The 21,931-nt window shown below is 32.7% G+C and overlaps 2 protein-coding genes and 1 pseudogene across 2 annotated transcripts; 2 read left to right on the top strand and 1 right to left on the bottom strand.

The window, feature by feature from the left end:
* Window positions 1-776: 776 nt before the first annotated feature.
* On the top strand, window positions 777-7,370 carry LOC128162237 (uncharacterized; annotated as a pseudogene).
* Window positions 7,371-7,970: 600 nt separating this feature from the next.
* LOC128163890 (uncharacterized) lies at window positions 7,971-11,110 on the top strand. Its single transcript, XM_052827571.1, has 3 exons — window positions 7,971-8,040; window positions 8,304-8,387; window positions 10,104-11,110. The coding sequence occupies exons 1-3, from the start codon at window positions 7,986-7,988 to the stop codon at window positions 10,277-10,279; spliced, it is 315 nt and encodes a 104-aa protein (XP_052683531.1). The 5' UTR covers window positions 7,971-7,985; the 3' UTR covers window positions 10,280-11,110.
* Window positions 11,111-13,723: 2,613 nt separating this feature from the next.
* LOC128163380 (uncharacterized) lies at window positions 13,724-20,776 on the bottom strand. The gene is made up of 3 exons (XM_052826963.1): window positions 20,703-20,776; window positions 18,813-19,936; window positions 13,724-17,522 (listed from the first exon to the last, which is right to left on the bottom strand). The coding sequence occupies exons 2-3, from the start codon at window positions 19,476-19,478 to the stop codon at window positions 15,972-15,974; spliced, it is 2,217 nt and encodes a 738-aa protein (XP_052682923.1). The 5' UTR covers window positions 19,479-19,936; window positions 20,703-20,776; the 3' UTR covers window positions 13,724-15,971.
* Between the last annotated feature and the right edge of the window lie 1,155 nt (window positions 20,777-21,931).

Here is a 21,931-nt window from a genome sequence, read left to right as displayed (position 1 = left end):
ATTCAAGGATTTATCAGTACCTTCTCCAGAGCAAAAGTCGTCCCCATTCCCAATTGGAAATAAGTTCACTTCAGCAGCTGTCCAAATTATGATCCCAATTAGTATAGCAGTATTTTTCCCCAACTGGTAAATAGTTTTTATGTTTATTTCTTATCAAAAAATACTTCGTAAAATAACCAGAATGTCCATAAATGTTCAGTATTAACAAATGATTAAACCCATTTAGCAAAACTGCAGTCATAAAAGTTTCCAAACACGCTGTAAACATCGCCAACTTTTAATCCGATTTTCCTCTGTTTTTCTAAAACATCGTTATTTTGTGGTATACAGTACAGTACTGTAAATGGTACATGTTTTTTTTTTTTTACACACACTAAAGACTGATATAAAAGTAAAAGGTAAATGTTATGAAATATTTCAAACAGAAAAATACATTCTCAATTTAAAAGGGGATGTTGATAAATTCTTAATAATGTAATACTTTTATGACCAGTGTTGAAGGTGTTTATTTCAGGGAAAAAGACTTGTTCTAATAACTAAATATAGGAATATTATACATATATCTATATTGTGAAGTTAATTAGATTCTATTCAATTAAAGTCTAGCTCATTGATTTTCCATTATGATAATAAATTCAGAAATCATGATGTATGCAACATATGATTTCTCCCAACTGCATGAAATTGTCGATACAATTTTCCCAATTCCCAAAAAATTAGCATTTTCAAAATAAAAAAAGGCTGAAAAATCCCTGTAATTATATAGCTAGTTTATTGAAAATGGACAGAAAAGTTAACCGAAGAATGTCGCTTTATGTAAATAGATTGACATGAAGAATTTTCTATGTTACAGTTATATGTACCAGTAATATTGTTTTAAATTAATTATGTACGTAATGTAGATATATGTACATGTACCCCTTGTTACCTAAATGAATTAAAAGCAAATTAAGATCAGTTGCTCTTTTTCACTTGTATAGTGGAAAGATAGCCGACTATTCTATGTACGAATTGACTTATTATAGGTAAGATAGTCAGGCCTCCATGTTTACAACCGGGATGCTCACCCCACATTTACAATTGTGACCCACATTTACAAATGTGACATCATAGTATCACTCTCGTTTGGCTTTTCGGATATTATCAGGTTTGTAAAATTTTTGGCTTTTGATGATTAATAATAATGTAAACAATGTGTCTGCAGATTCCCGTTGGGCTGAGTGTGATCTGTTGACCAGGCAAAACATGTATGTCTTGATTACACAGCGTTGTGCACAATGTGCTCTCAAGAACATTCAATCCAGAAGCATGACCAATGTAGCAACACTTTTAAAACTACTTTTTGATACTTGTGTTAATTTTAATGTTTATGCGCACCCGGGGCGCCCTTCCCCCTGTAATTGTTGATTTATTAGAATAACATGACATGTTTCATACATGATAGCATTAGAAATGGTCGATGGTTGTAAATATTTTGTTGTTTACCAATTTAATGTATGTTCTCACTAGAACATGCACATATGATATATGGTAGACTATTATCACATTCAACTCTCTCTCTCTCTCTCTCTCTCTCTCTCTCTCTCTCTCTCTCTCTCTCTCTCTCTCTCTCTCTCTCTCCAGCAGCGATTCATCTTATGACCTTTAAAAATCATGCACCTGCACTCTTGCGAGTATACAAAATGTTGTAAAATGTTCGTACTATATATTGTTCGTGCATTGCACTGCGATGATTTGGATCGCATTCAGTCGCGTCTGAATAGTGTGCATGTCCACAATTTTTAAGGAGACTTGATGCAAGCACTAAAACGCATGCAACAAATGCGAGACCTCATGCAATATATGAGAGAGCTCGTGCGAATCTAAAACATTCCGATCGCAAAGAGTTGTAAAGTGCTCGTACGCCAATTGTGAATGGGGCTTAATGTAGATGTTTATGAATCCAAAAGTTTTCTTTGCATATAAACAATGCTTTCACACAGGTGCTTGTGGTTTTAATGTAGGTTTTGGAGTTATTAGCACAACCAGTCATGTCAGTGGAGATTTTCTCCTGCAGGAGAAACATTAAAAGGACAGGATGGGGAGGAGAGATTGAAGACAAGCACAGAAAACAAAATATTTATCTATAAATATAATGGAAAAGAACTTTGGTAATACGATTTATACATATTTACATGAAGCTGGAGGTATGTAGCTCCTGATGTGAAAAAAAAAATTGAAGCAACGTTTATCCAAATTTTTTTTTCAGACCAGGAGATACAGACCAGCAGCTAAATGTAATATTTTAACATTTATGTATGGCAGTAATGTTTCTAGAAATAACTATAAACAATTCTAATTAAGTCAAGCAAAAATGCCAGTAATTATATGCTTCTTATTTAAGGTTTGATTTCTTTTTATGTACACTGTAGTATTGATGCTGTCAGGAGTGAACAACCATACATGTATCTGCCAGTTTGTAAATGATGGCAAGGACGATGCAAACTCCACCATAAACTCAGAGTGTTTAAAATGGAAGGGAATACCTATGATTGTTTGCTAAGAGAGACATTGTGGTTGGGGAAGAGATACTTCATGTATATGACTATGGTTGTGATGGGAAAAGCTTGCGGTGGCGCAGCAAGGTAGGAAAATGGTTGGATTAATTATACACAAAAAATAATTATTAAGAGAGAGTTTAGTGATTTACAATCAGGCTTTGGATATCTTGTTATCTGGCTTTGGTTTTGTTTTTGCATTTTTTCGTACATTGATTGTTTTAAACTAATCTAAAAAATAGGTTTTTCTCAAGAATTTAAAAAGTATCAGAATAGATAATTTATATGTTTTTATTGAAAAACAAGCCTAAAACTTCTGTTAGTGTTGTTAAATAGGTTAAAAATCGTGATCAATTAATCAGCAGAATAGGTTGTCTCTTGCCATCTGATGATCGGTCAATAATCGAATCGGTAACAAATTATATTAAATTCAATAATATGGGGCACTAAATTTTATGCTATGTATAATCTAAAATATATAAGTGCTATTTTCACTTCCTTTTAAAAACTTATAAGACTTTTGCTGTATTTTTATTAGGTAGAATGTTACACATCTTTTGAGATTGAAGAAAACCCCCAGCTCACAACAGTTTTCATTTCATTCAATACAGATTAGAAAACAAAATGATAGGTATAATATTAATGTAATAAACCTAGACTGAGTATAATTGATTATAAAATCTAAAATCGATTATGATAAATCGACAACCTTTTCAACTGATCATTGATTGAAATTCAATCATCGTGACAACACTATAGCCCCTGTTCACGTACATGTTTTTACCGGTACTAGTTTTGATTGATTTCAGAAAAGGCTGTGATCCTTTTGATTTTGGTAATGGATTTGTTAGGTTTTATTTCACTTTATTTTGTTTATAGTTGTTTGATTTTCTTTCAATTTTAACATTATATACGGTTCTTGTGCTGACCTGAATAGATTTATTTTGTTTTCATTATCAAGCACTATTAAATTAAAAGCTTGAAAGAGGTGTTCAGTTGTGCAGTGGACAATGCACCTGCTTATCACCACTGCGACCCAAGTTTAATTCCCATGATCGACAGTTGTTGTATATGATAGGGTACATTGGTCGCCTGCTTGGACACGTGGGTTTTCTCCAGTCACCCCAACTTCTTCCCACATCATGACCCACTCGCGCTAACATCCATGCCAACAAAAAGCTATTAATATAAGTCAGTGTGCATTGTGAATCTGTCACTAATGTGGAGAGTCTCCTTTGCAGAACAAAATTGTTTTTTGTTAGATAAATTACAAAATCTGTTTCTGTAGTAAATATGTATATTTTGCAAATTGTTTACAGAATGTACTTCTTGAAAAATATACATTTACATAGAATTATCAGATTTGGTAGGTTAGTTAATTTAAGCATCAATCTGAATTGGAATTCATTTTTCACTGAATATTGGTACAGTCTTGTTTTTGTACCATGGCTGAAAAGTTTGATTTAGTCAGTGGTCTGTTGTCAGATTTATAAAAAAGAAACATCAATTACCAAATGTGGTAAACTAATAATTGATGAATGTTTATGAAAGAAAATTTTCTATATTGTTTTAATTTCTTTCAGTTCCCTCTGATGTGGATTCTGACCCATTTAGTGTATCAAACTACTCGCCAAGTTCTGATTCTGAATCAGATGAAAATAAGAAGGTTTTGGGTAATGTTATTATTTAAAGAATAATTTTGCATCTGCAGTCCATTTTCACTTTGCAAAAAATACCTGAAAGAACAAGAGGCTGAGAGCCCAGTCATTTTAATTCAGACTAAAGTAAATCCATTTATATTAAATAGATATACTTTGAAATGTAGTTGTGTATAACAATCTACATGTTGATCTGGTCTCCCTAATGCTGTGATAATGCATTAGATTTACATGATATGAGTGGAATGTACTGGATGTAATATATTTGTAACAGTTATATTTATTTTGTTTAATCATTAGGAATAAAATTTGCAATGATTTAAAAAAGTAAACGTAGAAGCTTGTATTTACAATACAATATATTGGTATTTTTACAGAGTCCACCCCAAATTCATTGAGAGCTAGCCGCAACACAATGGAAAAACAGAGCATCTTGACCCTCAGAGAAAACAGTGAGCATTTTGAAGCAGGTAAATGAATTAAATTCAATGTTGCAATGTTATTATGTTTTTAAGCAAGAAACATTAATACAGTCAGTTGGGTAGCTAGACCTGAAACGAAGTGCATGCTTAAAATGGCAGGGGGTGTGGGGGCCACCATGAGGCCCCCAGTGGGTCCAGGACAAAGCCCAGGGGGCGAAAGCCCCTGGAAGCTTATGGATTCTGACGATTTTTAACACCAAAAATTAAAGCAGAAATTGAAAGGAATGCTTACTATTTAAGCCTACTTTTAGGCAGTTAAAATTGTTTTGGCTATAGTTTAGGCATAAAATAAAATCACAAAACTTATTAAAAGTTAAAAGAAGAATTTTTTTTTGACATTTGCCTTTGACCCACTCAAAGCTTTTATTCTTAAGTTCATTTTCACATAGTTTATGGTAATGAATATCTCAATAAAGCTGTGATATTCTATCGGGGAAATTTAAAATGTGTAAAACTAAGTTCAACTGCAAAATAAATAGTTGCCTTTTTAGGTACATGCATTGTGTACTGTTTCTTTAATATGGTACTTTAAGACCATATTGTGTGGCTATATTTGGTGCTTAATACGTCTTTGTTTAGCATTGATTTCTGATAAAGTAGGACCGAGTGACGGAAACGGGCTGATGGAATAACTAAGTATGGACCTTAATACTTGAATTCTTTTTTTATATTTTTTTTTTCTTTATTTATTTTTTTACTGATTTTTCCCCCAAATGATGTGCATGCTCAGGCATATAAGCATACATGGTAGCTACGCCACTGGCAGTGTACAATTTACTACTCAAGTCTAAGATTGCTCGTGATCTTGGGGCTTGGTCTCCCTAATGCTGTGATAATGCATTTGATTTCCATGATATGAGTGGAATGTAATGGATGTAATATATTTGTTATACTTATAAGTACATGTATAAGTCATTAGGAATAAGTTTTGCAAAGAGATAAAGAAGTAAACTTAGAAGCATGTATTTATGATACAATATATTGGTACTTTTTTACAGAGCCCACCCCAGTTTCATTGAGATCTAGCTGCAACACAATGGAAAAACAGGACAGCTTGACCCTAAGGTAAAGCAGTGAGCGGAGGTTGACAATGGTTTTCGAGGGGTGTCAATTTCAATAGATACTGTCCCAAACAGGCACTATTCATTTTATTTTACTGAATGTCTTATTTCTAAAGAAAATTTTACTGCTTTTATTTAGAAATGAAGTAAATTCTACGACAAACCGTACGCTCATAATTTAAGCGCATGTAACAGTTTGTTGTGTTACCAATTGCCAAGTGTGTTGCTAACGCTGAGGGTAATAGAATGGATTACCAACTGCGTCTAAACCAATCAGATTTCAGTATTTAACATTTAACATGAAAGTATAATAAAATTGTTTGTCTGGTCTCCCTAATGCTGTGATAATGCATTAGATTTCCATGATATTAGTGGAATGTAATGGATGTAATATATTTGTTATATTTATTTTTATTAATCATTAGGAATAAACTTAGCAATGATATAAAGAAGTAAACTTAGAGACTTGAAATTGCAATACAATATATTGGTACTTTTTACAGAGTCCACCCCAAATTCATTGAGATCTAGCCGCAACACAATGGGAAAACGGGACATCTTGACCCACAGAGAAAACACTGAGTATTTTGAACAAGGTAAATGAATTAAACTAAATGTTGCAATGTTATTATGTGATCCTGGGGCTTGGTCTCCTTAATGCTGGGATAATGTATTTGATTTCCATGATATGAGTGGAATGTAATGGATGTACCGGTAATATATTTGTAATATACAATACAATATATTAGTACTTTTATACAGAGTCCACCACAGATTTATTGAGAGCTAGCCGCAACGCAATGGAAAAACAGGACATCTTGAACCTCAGAGAAAACAGTGAGCATTTTGAACAAAGTAAATGAATTAGAATCAAAGTTGCAACGTTATTATGTATAACAATTAACATGTTTGTCTGGTCTCCCTAATGCTGTGATAATGCATTTGATTTCCATGATATGAGTGGAATGTAATGGATGTAATAAATTTTCCTATATGTAATAATATTCCTAAATATAAATACACTGTGTTAGAGTAAAATCCCAAGAGATCCGAATATCAACATGGTGTGTAATTTTGAAGCGAGCAAAAAAGTGTTGATTCCTTCAATAATATGAATTAAATATTTAGATGAAAAGTATTTACAGCCTCAGAATGGTTTGTTATGAATAATTTGACTGTTATTTTCAATACAACTTCATTATTTTTCTCAAAAATCGATTCGGAGCGATTCTGCAATTTTCTGCTACATTACGGGTATATGGGAGGCATTCCTGTCAGATTATTATAACTAAGCAGAGTGTAGTGAAATTAATAGCATTATTGTAGGCTTAAAGCTTGGTTATGTAATTGTAAACAATACGGTGCGTCGATGTAGTGAATGTCCGATATCATATGCAATGTCAACCCGTGCACGCACGGGTCAAAGTCTAGTAAGAATAATTAATTTTGACTTGTGAAAGAAAGTAATCATTTTAAGATTGATAAAGCCACATAAGGGGCAACTGTTTCTTTAAAAGATTTCTTGTTTTAAACTTTATTCATGCAATAACGATTCTTTGATCTTTTGCAGTTCCATACCATTGTTTTCCCTCTCTCAGTTCCTGTGATGAAAGAAGTCAACTTGATATATAGGTTTGTTTCAATCTATTTTGTGAATGTTTTTCTTGTTTGATAATAGGATAGTCATACATATGTAGCTGCAACAATGTAGCCCTCTCCGATTTTTTATAACTGATGTTTACTCTCCCCCCCCCCTCCCCCCCAAAAAAAAACAAAACAAAAAAAACAGGAGAGGGCTACATTATTGCAGCTAGGTGTTATGCTTCTGGCTTTTGAATGACAATGTATAGATGGAGTTATTTCCTTGTGACTTGTGACAGAGGCTGTAGTGCACAATTCCATTTGACTTTCAAGAAATGTTCAGATAGTAATGAAAATGTAAAGTGTTTAATAACATTTGCTGAGTACCACTTTCAATACTGTAAAAGGGATTATTTACATGTAAGGGAAAATTTACACTTAAGCTTAAAACTGGGTAAAATACCCCCACATTTGCATATGGGCAGTGCTTTAGTGTGGTAAATCACTGTGTATGTATTTCTTCTTTTTTTTTTCTTCATTAAATAATTTTTGTATTTGTATACATTTTTGAAATTTTATCTAAAAGGGTGAGTGTCGGAGTTACATGTGCACAATCCTAAAGGTCCAAGTACAGCACCTGAATCACATGTGACTGAAGAAGATTTGATGTCCAAACCCTGGGAGAGTGGAAATGCAAATGCATCGGATGTTACACCACAAGGTGATCAGTCTTTTTTTTTATTTGTGTGAATCTGTGTGTGGTAATGGTGGGGGGGCGGGGGGGGGTTAATAGAAGTCATATTATTGAAATGATAAAAACTTTTCTCAATAATTTTCTTTCTTTATTTAAGATGACAATGGTACATTGATTTGCATCGTTTAATAATTAAAACCCATCCATAATGTTTTCTCTTTTCATTACGTTTTATGCATGCCTGTCCTTAGTATTTGCAAAGTAAGATATTCATGATATTGTTATTACAGAGTGCTTCTTTGAGATCGAAGATGATAATGGAACTAAAGTTCTTGCAAGCCCAGTTGCAGCCAAGAAGACTAAAAGCAGCTCAGGTGATATATCTTTGTTGCTTGGTCTATCTATCCACAATTTGATGAATTAGCAATTTTTAGGTCACCTGAGTTTATTGCAATCCGTTTTCGTCCGTTATCGTGCATCGTGCCTTAACAATTTTACATTTTTAACTTCTTCTTAAAAACTACAGGGCTGATTATTACCATTTTTGATGTGAGGCATCTCTATGGTGAGAGGAATCTAAATTGTAAAATTCATGGCTCTACTACCCCCGGGGCGCCACATGTGGGGCCAAATTTGCAAAAAAAGAGCCAAATTTTAAAAAATATTCTTCTCTATTCCCACACATGTTAGGAAAAAACTGGTTGCATAGTTATAATGTCCATGAAGCCCTCTACATAAATTGTGAAATTCATGGCCCCTGGGTCAAGGGTTCAGGCTCTAGAATGGGGCCAGTATGGCCATATAGTATATATGTATTTAATCTTAGAAAATCTTCTTCTCTACCCCATATATATTTGTTAAAATTAAATGCATGATTATGATGTCCATATTGTGAAATTCATGACCCCTGGGTCAGTGGTTCAGGCTCTAGGGTGGGGCCAATATGGCCATATAGTAAAAATGTATTAAATCTTAGAAAATCTTCTTTTCTACTCCCATATAAATATATATTGTGAAATTCATGACCCCTGGGTCAGGGGTTCAGGCTCTAGGGTGGGGCCAATATGGCCATATAGTAAAATGTTTTAAATTTAAAAAAATCTTCTTCTCTACTTCCACACATGTGGGCAAAAAACTGAATACATGGTTACGATGTCCACTAACTCCTCTACGTAAATTGTAAAATTCATGGCCCCTGGGTCAGGGGTTCAGGACATGAGGGGGGAGGCAATATAGTGTTAATGCATATAATGTTATAACATTTTCTTCTCTATTCTCACACATCTGTATAAAAAACTGACCTATAATTATGTTTACCAGGAAGTCCTCTACTGAAATTTTAATTTTCATGTCCCCTGGAGTATGGGTTTTAACTCTAGGGCAGGGCCAAAATGGATGTATAGGTGTTATTGCATATAATGTTAAAAAATTATCCTTTTTACTCCCACACACCTGAAAGGAAACTGAATTCATGATTTTGTAGACCCGATCTTTTAAGTTTTTTGCCAAAATTGTAGGTTTCACAGTTCTTTTTGAAAGATTTCAGGCAGGGAGGTGGCCGTCATTACTAATTTATAATTTTTCTACTCCAGAATAAAACCTAATTAATTAAATGCATATATGAGACTCCTCGACAAGTTTGTGTATGGGTTATATGCTACTCAGGTGACCGTTACAGGAATAGAAACAAATTTCTCATGGAGATTTATAATGTGAAATGTTTACATCTTTTCACCATTCGGAACCCACTTGAAATACCTCATACAATTTTTCAATTATGTCATCCAGGCTATTTCATGGCCGATGCAATGCAAAATCCCTATAGGCTTTCTATTTTGGGTTGTGTATTGAAGCCTAAAGCGGTAGAGGGGGCATTTCAAAACAGATAATCTTGACATATAAGTGGATGAATGTAGTTTGAGCATGAATGTATTTATGAAAATCAAAATATTCAGCAAGAAGTAGTGGAAGCAAAAACCATACAGAGTATGGTATGCCTTGAATCTCTACATAGGTATTATCCTTTTTACATGAATATGTAACAATATAATAATTCTGATTGTTTATATTATTTTTAAAATCTTTTCAAGGTAAAAGAGAAATCCATGAGTTTTTGGAAAAACATGAAATGTATTCATTGGAACGGCTTGATGAGAGGACCAAATTTTTGAAGATTAGATCTAAAATCTTCAACGAGAGAAAAACAACAAGACTTAGGACATTTAAAAAATTAAATGAAATGAAATCAATGAAAAAGCAAACATGAATCTCATCATTTTACATATAATGTAACTGTAATGTAACAACAAGACGTAGGGCATGTATGATAATTTATTTTTAGCTCACCGAGACGAAGTTCGGGGGAACTTATGCTATACTGCTGGCGTTGGCGTCTGGACCCGGTAAAAGTTTTTGTTGCAGGTCCTTTATCTTAGTTATTTCTTGTCCTATCTTCACCAAACTTGCATGGATGATGCATCTGGACCTTTTTATGAACTTGAAAAACTTGGATGCTGAATCTGGGCAATGAATTTTAGATGCTGGAGGTTAATGTTTTTGGAACAGGTTAAAGTTTTTGGTGCAGGTGGCCTTTGATAGCAATTTCTAAATTACTACTGATCCAAACTTGCATGGATGATGCATCTTAAGATACTGATGCACCTGAAAGGCTTGTATGCTGAATCTTAGCCATAGGTTTCGGATGCTTGATGAGGTTATGTTTTTTGGAACAGGTCATATATTAAATTTATTTAGTACTATTTCAAACTTGCATAGTTGATTTAACTATAATATAAATGAATTGCAAAGGTAGCTTCAGATGCAGAGCCTGATCTTCATAATCAAGGATGCTAAAAATATATCTTAGTAATGACTGGTCCTAACTTAACCAAACTTGAATTGATGATGCGTCTTATGATACTGATGCATCTGGCAGGCTTGAATGCCGAATCTGAGTCATAGGTTTTGGATGCTGGATGAGGTTTAGTTATTTTGGAACAGGTCACATGATTTATAGACAATAGCTTGCATAGTTAATTTAACTACCGTATAATATAAATGAATCATAGAGGTTGCTTCAGTTTCAGATCCTGATCTGACTCTATTATCAAGGATGTTTAAAAAGAATATCCTACCTCACTTTAACCTGATTGATAGATGTGTTTGTTGTTAAATGATATAACATGATTCATATGATATAGTATTGTCAGATTTGATACACTATTGTTTTATATGATACAATGTTATATCATATATTGTATTATAAAAAGTTAGTAGGATATTGTATCAATATTTTTGTGCATTATGATATGATATTGTATCATTATATTGTAATGTAAAGTATTTTTTATTATGATGCAATGTTGTATAAAATGATAATGTATCACCGGTATATACTATTTTATCACATGCTATTGTTTCATATTATATTGCCATATTTAATATGGTATAATATGATACAATATTGTATTGTAATATATAATATCTTATCACATGATATGATATTGTATAAAATGATATTGGTTTATATAATATATTATTTTATCACATGAAATAGTATTATTTGATATTGGAATATATAATATTGTAACATATGATACGATATTGTATAAAGTGATATTGTATTATATAATATATTACTGTATTACATGATATTGTATCATATGATTTGATACAGTGTTGAATCAAGTTATATTGTATCTTATGATACAATATCATATTATGTATCAAATATGATATAATATCATACAATATCATACTTAAGTATACAATATAATATAATGTGTTACAAAATTGTGATGTATTATGTGATATGACATTGTATCATATATTATGATATTGTATTATGTGATCAAATGCAATAATGTATTTAACATGACACTATGTCATATCATATGTTACAATATCATATTGCATCATTATTCATTACAGTATTTTTTATTAATTAATTTTTATTATTATATGTGTGTATCTTATATTAATATATGAAATGAACATATGATTATTATCCAATTTTTTAACATATGATATAGTAATATGATATTGATTCGAAACAGTATCCATAGATATCCAAGATCATTAACTATGATTTTCAGGTAATATGATAAAGGTGGTCTCATAAAGGTGATGCTTTATAAAGGTGATGCCTCGTCTCGGTGCTTTGTAATCTGTGATTACCTTTGTTTCTTATAAGGCAAGAAAGTGGCCCCTAAACGTGATATGTATTGCAGACGACATCCTAATGTCTTTATGTTTGAAAATTTTGATTTTTTTTTAGCTGCATAATCCTGTTCGTCCTTTAATATTTTTTATGCCATGCATTTGATCAGTCATTTTTGCTCCCAGAGTAACTTTTAAACTTTGTCAATTTCTTACATGTGTACTTATTATCAATGTTATTCATTAACATTTATTAATGAATGGTTCATTCAATACGTGATCTTCGATCACCTTTTTTTATTGTTATATATGAATTATGAAGAATATTAAGTAAATCAATTTTAAAAGCTTTATTTTCTTGAAATGTATGAAATTTGAAATATGAAGGTTGAAAATAGATTATGAATATTTTGATTTCATAAATTTACAGATCCTTACATACATGATTTTGTTGCACAGAAAAAAAATGAAACTGTTGTAATTGAACTGCAAGTTCACCAAAATAATGGACATGTTATATACACTGAATTTTGAATGGAAATGATTGCTCTATTAATAAATTTGAAATGATTAATTGTTTAAACTTTCAAAATTGAACTAATGTTTACACCCTGGTCCATAAATTATAAATGAAATCTATTTGAAATTAGTTTTGATGATTAGTAAAGTTTGTTCATGAACTTGAAATGTTTTTTTTTTCATTTATTAATGTGAAATTCTAAAACACATTAGGATACATGTAGAATGGATTGAATTGAGAAGATAATCTTCAGTAGGGACGCAAATTTAAAATGCTACATATTTTCCCCATTTTCGCAAATTTCGTGACATGCGAAAAAAAACTGGACAGTGAAAATTAAAGGGCTTGCAAATCACGAATGTTATGGTTAAAAAAAAGAATGGTCTACCTAAACCCTAATTAAGTAATATTAATAAAAATGTATTATCGGTATCCCATAGCCGCATAAGACAGTAGCAAAATATTAGAGGGACAATATAGTATATTTTTAAGGGCTAATAGTAATGAAAAATTAAAACAGATGTGAGATTATTGCCATTCCACAGACCTCTATATGACCATCTATGAATATTACAAGTCCACACCATCAACTATGTGAGATATTAACAAAGCTTACATATACATGCACATGTACACAGTGACCTTGCATTATATCTTAATTCTATGTTGCGTGGCGATAAAAAATGATAGAGCACTTGCAAATCATGAAAATTATGGGAAAAAAGAATGGTCTACTTAAGCCATAAAACATATATATATGAAAATATATGCACGGTCTCCTTAAGCCTTATGAGAGAGTAACAAAATATTAAGGAGACCATTTTTGCTGTATTTTTTTAAGGACAAGATATATTGAAAAACTAAAACACATGTAAAGTTATTTGAATCTTGAAGACCTCTAAATGACTATTTGCAATAAAAAATATGCACATATAAAATTTTTGTATATTGTCTCCCTAAACTACATTTTAGGGTATGGTCTCCTCAATGCCTAAATCAGATTTATATATATATATATATATATACCATTTGGCGATGCACTTGATTTGGCATAATGCCGTTTTCTCCCAATGAAGGTAATCAGAATACAGAGCCAAATGTTATCACAAATGTAATACATTTACAGTTTCCATTGAACACCATTTTTGAAACCACTTTATCTGCAAAAGTTTTTTTTTTTTTTTTTTTTTTTTTTTTTTAACATTTTCTTTTATGTACCAATGTACCATATTCTTAATTATATCATTAAAATTTTCACAAACAATTTACACAGAACGATGCAACATACATATTGAGGTGTCAACACGTTTGTGTTTTCTGGATTTGTTTTTGTTTCTGTTTTGTTTTTGTTGTTGTTGTTGTTTTTTTGTTTTTTTGATTTTTTTAATTTTATTTTATTAAATGTTTGGGGTTTTTTTCTTTTTTTTTGGGGGGGGGGGTCCGGGGTTTTTTGGGCATCTGCGAAAAATTTAAATTGTATGGGACATCTGTAGATATTAATGTGGATTAAAAATCATAATGATTGAATTACTTTCACAGTTTTAGAATTTTCAAATTTTACGATATTTAACCCCAAAAAATAGTTTTAAAAGAATTTTGAGAGGTAAAAATTGTTAACCCCTCAGTGGGATTCGATCTCATGATTTACAGATTTTTAGTAAACCCTCTAGCCAACTGCACTACGCTGATAGGTGATAATATTGGGAAAGAAACTACTTATAAAATTACACTTGGTTTTTTTGGAGTTTTTTTTCGATAAACAATACGTCACAAAGTGTCCCAAACAACCTTAACAAATTTAGTCAGCTGAGTGATGACTGAATGGTCTCGAAATGTGACTAAACGACAAAGCCACTAAGTATGCCATTCCGTCTTAACTACCTTTCAGTCACCCTTCACCATACTAAATGGCAGAGTTGTATTTTGTAACCTCAATTATGTTAATGCATTCCGTGTTTAACGCTTGTTTTGTTCATTTTAGAAAAATAGCTTATTCTAATGAAACACAAATGGTAATCAATTTCTATGAAAGACGACAGAAAAGGGGGCGCATTTTAAACTTTGTAAGAAAACAATCACCTGGGCATTTTTACAAAACGTACCTTAAAATGAATCTAATTACACTATTCTTTATAATTGCTTCACAAAATACATTAGATAATTTGAATACAATATACTGATCATATTTTGCTTTTTCATTTTCCCTTAAAAAAAAAATATGGTTTGAGTACATGCATTTTGAAACGATTAAAAGATAAACTCACAGCTTTAAAAACAAAGAAATATTAGTAACAAGCTTGCACATTTTAGTTGTAACAATTCAAACGACATCATCATAAATGACATGCGACGAATAATGCGAAAAATGGTAATCATGTCTCATTGATTATATGATTTTGTTTTACCAACGCCGAAAATTCTATATCATAATATATAATACATAACATCAAAAACATTTCTAAAAACAAACAATGAAATTCACAGAACGATACTTCTTGCATGATAAATAATTTGGATTTACTTGCAACACGCCATTGATTGGCTGAAAAAAATTGTTTATTTCGTATGAAAGATGTTGCTTCGACGCATAAGGTATAGCGTCAAAAACGTATCAATCAATCCGACATTACGTTTAAATTTGGTACGGTAAAATATCATTTTTATAGGTCAAATGACCGTTTTCATCTAAATTCATGGCAGAAAATCAAAGGAATGATATATATCAATAGCTACATTGTATTACGTTCATCCGAAATCAGAATTGGTTTGAACAGTTTATGTTTTTTTATAAACAGCTTTGTCGTTTATAAAACGTAAATTGTGGTTTGCTGTTTTACTTTTCTTATTAAAACGCAATCATAATTTTTTTTATTTATCTTTTTCTTCATTAATATTTGTATTTTTTGTATAGTCTGAGTTGTATTATTCATCAATTCAATTTGTTCTTTTTGATCTTCATGAAGGGAAAAGGCTAATAAAGGCTGTGCTTTCTGTCCTCAAACTTTTTTTTTTATTTTTAAACTGTGGCTAGTTTGGTGCCATGTTTTGTTGAGATTGGCTACATTAATGTTGTTCTACATAAGTAAAAAATAATGCAAAATGTTGATTTGTTGAGGCTACATAAATGGTGTTTTAAATAAGTAAAAAAAATTATGCAAACTGGTAACACGAAAACAATGATGACAGCGCCATTAACGATGACAGAAATAGGAAAGAAAAATTAGGATGCGAAAAACTCCATAGACTCTCTGGTTCGGATGAACTGAAAGATTGTGTTCTACTATTTGAGAGAATGTCTCTTTTGTGGATTAATGTTTCTGGCAATCAACTGAATTCCAAATGCAAAGAAGAGAAAGATACCCTGAGAGCTGGCCAGAATGATGTGTAGGTAGGAAAATAAGGGGTTCGGAAACATGATGTTTAGAAATCCAAAGAACCAGGTAGTTCCACTAATTGCAATCAACCGGAAAAATATAACGAACATATTTCTGTCCTGTTTTGTTTTAAGCTCAACATGCGTGTCATCCTTCCTGCTTATTTCTCTAAATGATAAGAGAAACATAAAGAAATTGAGAATGACCATGCATGCGATTGGAACGATAAATGTATAGAGTAGCATATCTTTGAGAGAGATAAAGCAGTTGAATGATGAATACCCATAACTAGAATCTTGGAACAAAAGTTTGCTGACTAACATATTTGTCAGAACCATGCACGTTGGAAAAGCAAAACTGTACACCACATTTAAAAAAAATCTTTTCCTAATACTACCTTTGCTTTGATATTGGGTGTATGTAAAGGTCTGGAAACATGTAAAAGAAGAGGCAAGCATCCACATAACTACTGATAGCCACAGGAAGTGATTGAGAACGCCTACTATCTGACAAAATATTGGGTTGGACGAGGATAATCCGGAAACGGAAAATACAGTGTTAGCAAAAATCAAAGTTAAACACAAAGCTTTGATATTCATTGAGTGAACGTGTTTACCAATATCGAAGATGAAATAAGCGACCATCGTTCCAATACATCCAACGGAAGAAAAGGACAAGCAAACAAGTGTCGTTATCTTTTCCATAGAATTTTTTTGTTTCAACAAAGCCAACTCAAGTTTTTCAAAATATTGATCGACGCAAACCTCTACTTTACTTTTGTCACGTGATTCCTTGAAATACGACGATCCCATGCAAAAGTCCAAATCAACAAAGCAAAGAACGGACCCCGAAACAACCACCGTTGTTTGCCTTTTGTCTATCAGTATTTTTGGACAGATCGTGAACGGAGCAACAATTGTTGTTAGTGTGTCGAAATTGAGGTCACATCGGTCAGATCGTTGTGGAGCTTTTCTTCTCGTAAACTCATACAAATCCTTTCCAGAAACTGGGTTTCGATAAAACGTAGAAAAAGAAGTATGCACATGATATCGAGATTTAAAGGACTGACTGAGAAGTTCAACATTGAAAGTATTTCTAATTACATCATCAAATTTAAAATACTCTAATAAATAATTGAGGCTTTCTTTGTAGTTATGGATGTGATGATAAAACATTTCTACATAAAACATAAATGAATAGTCAGACTTAAATGTTTCAGCGGCGTCTGATTCAACGAATAAACGTCCTTTACATATCAGGTTGTCAAAACTTTCATTTGAATAAATATATGTTATGATTTTAAACAAAGAGTCTGTGATTGGCTCTATTCTTCCTGATTTTGTCGTGAAACGAATGTTCATTTCGTATTTTTGCTTTGAAATCTGTGTGTGAGCGGAAACACAGTCGAAATTTTCATATCTAAGGCCTGCATCACAAAATGGACGGTGACATGTTTTCTGAAAGGAAAAATAAGAAAAAAATTATTGTCAGTACATCGTAGGTCAAAGATGCCATAATGATGTAAAAGTTCAAATACGATAATGAATACTGAAACTATAATATTTCTCGCAGCGGACAGGTTCTCAAATATCTCTGATGATTAATACCTAGATAATATACATCTTGATAAAAAATTAGTCGTAGCTTTCAAGTTCGTCTTCGATAAAGAGCAAAATAAAGTCGTTGCGTAAAATAAGTTTATTTAGAGTCCTTGATCATGTTCCTCTAATAAGTCAGCTTGAATATTTTTATATATACTTAGTTGTCTTTGCCCTTAAAATATAGTTTGTTGGATATTTATACAAATTTTGTATCATAGTAAAACAGTTTCAATAAATATCATTTATTTATGATATAAAAAAAACTATAGTATTATGATTGAGTGTGTTATAGTAGCTTTGAATGTGTGCCTCCAATCGCAACTTCTTGTACCTTTCCGGCAGACTTAGGACAATCACTTCGAATGAATAACATACGTCCGTAACCCCCCCCCCCCCCGCCCGCTTAAATAAAACCATATAAATATATCACATTTTACGATCTGAACTAGAGCTCATTAATGTGTAATTTAATTAATTTTTTATACTGTAAACCAACTTTAATTCGCGTGCGAGAAATTTTCGCGAGGTGAGCGAGAGCCTTGTCATCGCGAATATGTCTCGCCCTGAACCAATTCTTTGTCTATAGTTTTGATAACAATACAGATCTGGATAAGACTTGGTCGCGAACCCAAAGTCGTCGCGAACCAGTTTATTGGAGGTTAATCGCGAAATATAGTCGCCGCGATTAAAAATTGGTTTATAGTATATATTTAAAATTCTTTATTAATAATACTGGTTTTCTTCGTCAATATCAATAGAATCAGATCAAACAAAGTGAAAGTGATGAAGCGCTGCTAGATTGTACCAAAAAAAATGATGATGGTTCTTTTTATGCTATGAAGAAAATTAGACATAGTGAATAGAGACGTACAAGGCTGTCTAGCAGCTACTTATAAATAAAAAGGATCTCCACTTTGTAAAACAAAAACTCCAACATCCGGTAATGTTGATACATTAGAGTTTTTTTTAGCTCTGCCAGAAATAGCGATTGTGTGTACCTCCTTGGAATTGCAATAATTATCCAGCAGTGAATTATCTTTAGAGTTTTATGCACAAAGTATTCTTGAAACTCTATATATTTCTGTTATGTGTACCCTAAAATTAGAGTTGTACAAATAAGAGAAATACAAAGAAGTGTGTACTTACAAGTAGTGGATCATAGAAAGGACATTGTAGGTGTTGATCACGAACATTTTCTTCGAATTTGCTCAAATCTATCATAGCTGAAAACGAATCCATGTGGTCTTGATCTAAATAATATTCCTCTATACATTCTGTAGGCAAATCAGATGTCCAATTTCCAACGTTGCACATGGCACAAAATAAGTTTTTATATTCTTGCCTCCTAGCAATGTGCTTATTTGTACAATGTATATATCTGTCGACGAAATCAAGGCTGCATCCTCTCTCAATTTGACTGTCATAGGTCTGCCAGAAACCTGTGATGTTACAACGATCAGCATACTGATCATCAGTGTAGCACCTGTTTCTGATATTGTTAGCAACCAACAAAGGTGGAATAAACTCGACTCCACATTGACTAGTGTGGCTGAACAGTTTTGTTTTGAGGGTTTCTGTAGAGAAAGCTTTCATAAGGTCATCCTGATATCTGCAGCTAAGTCGTGTTTCCCAAGACAACAACATGTCTGAATTTTCACCATTGCAAATCGCACAGTACAAGTTTTGAAAAGTTTCGTTGGTCTTTATAGATGTCACGGGTTGGAATAGTTTCAGATCTGTTTCATTTTTCGGCTTTTGGCATTTTTGTAAAGTTACGTCATCAACAAACGTAGACGGGCAATCCGAAACCATAAAGTATTTTTGTTTGTAAAGCAAATTAATAGAGGGAGAAATGCAATCTAGGGCCACGGTATCGTATCGAGAATGTGATGAATAGCTATGGTCGACATTCGTTATGAATTGGTGCTGGTAGAAATATTTTGTTTGTAATTGCGCCAAGGACAACAGTTCTTCTTCCTGTGGCAATTATCATTGCAGCCACAAACCGAACAACTTCGAACTTTTGTTTTTGAAAAAGAGACATTTCTTTGGTACTCTTCTCCAAAGCACATGTCTTGATTGGGACAAAAAAGAAGGTGGGCGTATACATATATCTTAATTGTGTCATTAGTGATCCATGAGGTCATGTTTTCTACAACAAGTTTATCATCCGAAGAGGGTAGAGTGGCCACTGTAGTTGGAAGTGAAGGAGACATCATTGAATTTACGACGAAAAGTAACGACATGGATATCGCCAGCAGAAAAAGACCCTGTAAGGAAATTAGCAGACACAGGAAATTGATAAGTCGTCCTGTTGAAATTCATGTACAATACGATAGGCGATAAGTTGTTCCATCGAACAATTTTGCAAAAGTCTTGGAAAAGAAGGTAATTAAGACGATAGAAACAGTTGATGTAGTCTTGAACGGCTATTGTTTCGTGAATATCAAGTAAAAATTCATACGTTTACCCAGTGTCTAAATACCATGCAATTTTTACATGTTTTCAAGACTGATACACCTATAATTTTTAAGCTTGCAAACCGTTATTTAGATTCATTAAATATAGTGACACAATCGTATGTCTGTCGGCAATGTTGAACATAAATGGGTAGTGTCAAATGTAATTATTGTAGGAAACATACGTCACAGTGAACAACCACATATTTTATGTATACAAGGCTTTTTTTAACAAATAAAGCATAATTACAATTGTTGCCTAGCTCCCCACTGTCATGCATTCCCCTCGCACACATCTCTCTAACCAGAATACAGAGAAGAATCGAACGTCATCAGCGATACGTCATCACTTGTTGTGCACATGAGAACATGACGCACCGCTGATTAATTTACAAATGAGGTGGTTCATGTGATTCCTATTTTAAAGAACATAGATTAAATACATCCATGTATATGCATATATCTGAAACTGAACGTTAAATTTGTTCATGGAACCATAGAAAAAGTAACTCCTCTGTGCATTTTCTTATCATATCATTCTTTTTTTCTTCCTAAAACAAAGATTTAATGTACATACCATTTTAGATCAACTTCAAGCTTCTTCTTGTTTTGAATGCCTCTGTCCTTTACTCCAAAACAAGTAATAAATTCTATCACTTCCATCATATATATATAGCTTTGTTCATGTCGTAAGTGGCAAGCACTTGAAGAAATAATTTCTTTTCAAAATTAATGTAATCACAAATCGGGTGATGAGATTGATCAGGTTTCCATGAAAAAGACAGATTATGTAATGATTATGTGTTCAAGTTTGTGTTGCACTATGTGTTTAACCAAACAAGTCCTGGTTATTAAATAAACGTCCGTTTCTTGAAAACACCTAAATGTGTATGAATATTGCTTGATTTCGCAATGTCATGAGAGAGCTGACTAAGTCATGATTACTTGCGTGGAAAGAAGCGACAGTGCTCATTTTCTTTTCGCCGATAAAGCACCAATTGCTTCACCCAGAACTCTTATTGAATAGCAATTACATTCCAATTTTTTATTTTAAGACTAGCAGATATTAATACATCGATCACAATATTACCTGAAGATGATAAAAGGTCACCAGGTCATTACACCAATATTTTTTGTGGGACATGTGAATCTTCAGTTCATTTCTTAAAATAATTTTAACATGGATTGACTTCTTAAAATTCCGAAAATGTCTTGATTGAGCTAGCTCGCGAATCGTCTCATGTGTCAGGTTCTTATTTAACCCAAGGATTGAGAGGGTGCACAAATTGGGTTCATATTATCACTAATTTAAAAATATTTTTTATTTAGTCCAGTATACACATGATACCATTTGTAACGTCACCGGAATTTACGGTGCCGGTCAGTTTTGGGTTTCTATTTTACTTGGTGATAATTACATCCGGTAAGCTGTTTCTGGGAGACATTATTTCCCGCGCGTCTGGGACGCACAGATCCATTTGAAGACCCTCTACAGCGTCAGGGACGCTTCGTCATCCATATCTTCGTGGTGCAAAGGCGCAACGATGTATGTCTTTTTTCTTACACCTACATATTTGTAATGTTTTCTGATTATTTATTTAAAACTTCATTCGAGATTTTTGGCAAGTGTGTATGAAAGTGCAGTGTGTGATAAATTTTTCATATTATATTAGGTATAGTAAGAGTGTCTATATGTTGTTAAATTTCAGTTGTTACCGTAAATTTCCTGCTATATTGGCTGAATAAAGAATGTAAAAAGCTGGGCGTTTTACTTCAACATACAAAATGGGCCTGTGGCAGAACAGT

This window comes from Crassostrea angulata, chromosome 9 (genome assembly GCF_025612915.1).
Source record: "Crassostrea angulata isolate pt1a10 chromosome 9, ASM2561291v2, whole genome shotgun sequence".
Lineage (NCBI taxonomy): Eukaryota > Metazoa > Mollusca > Bivalvia > Ostreida > Ostreidae > Magallana > Magallana angulata.
This window is presented reverse-complemented; position numbering and strand designations above follow the sequence as displayed.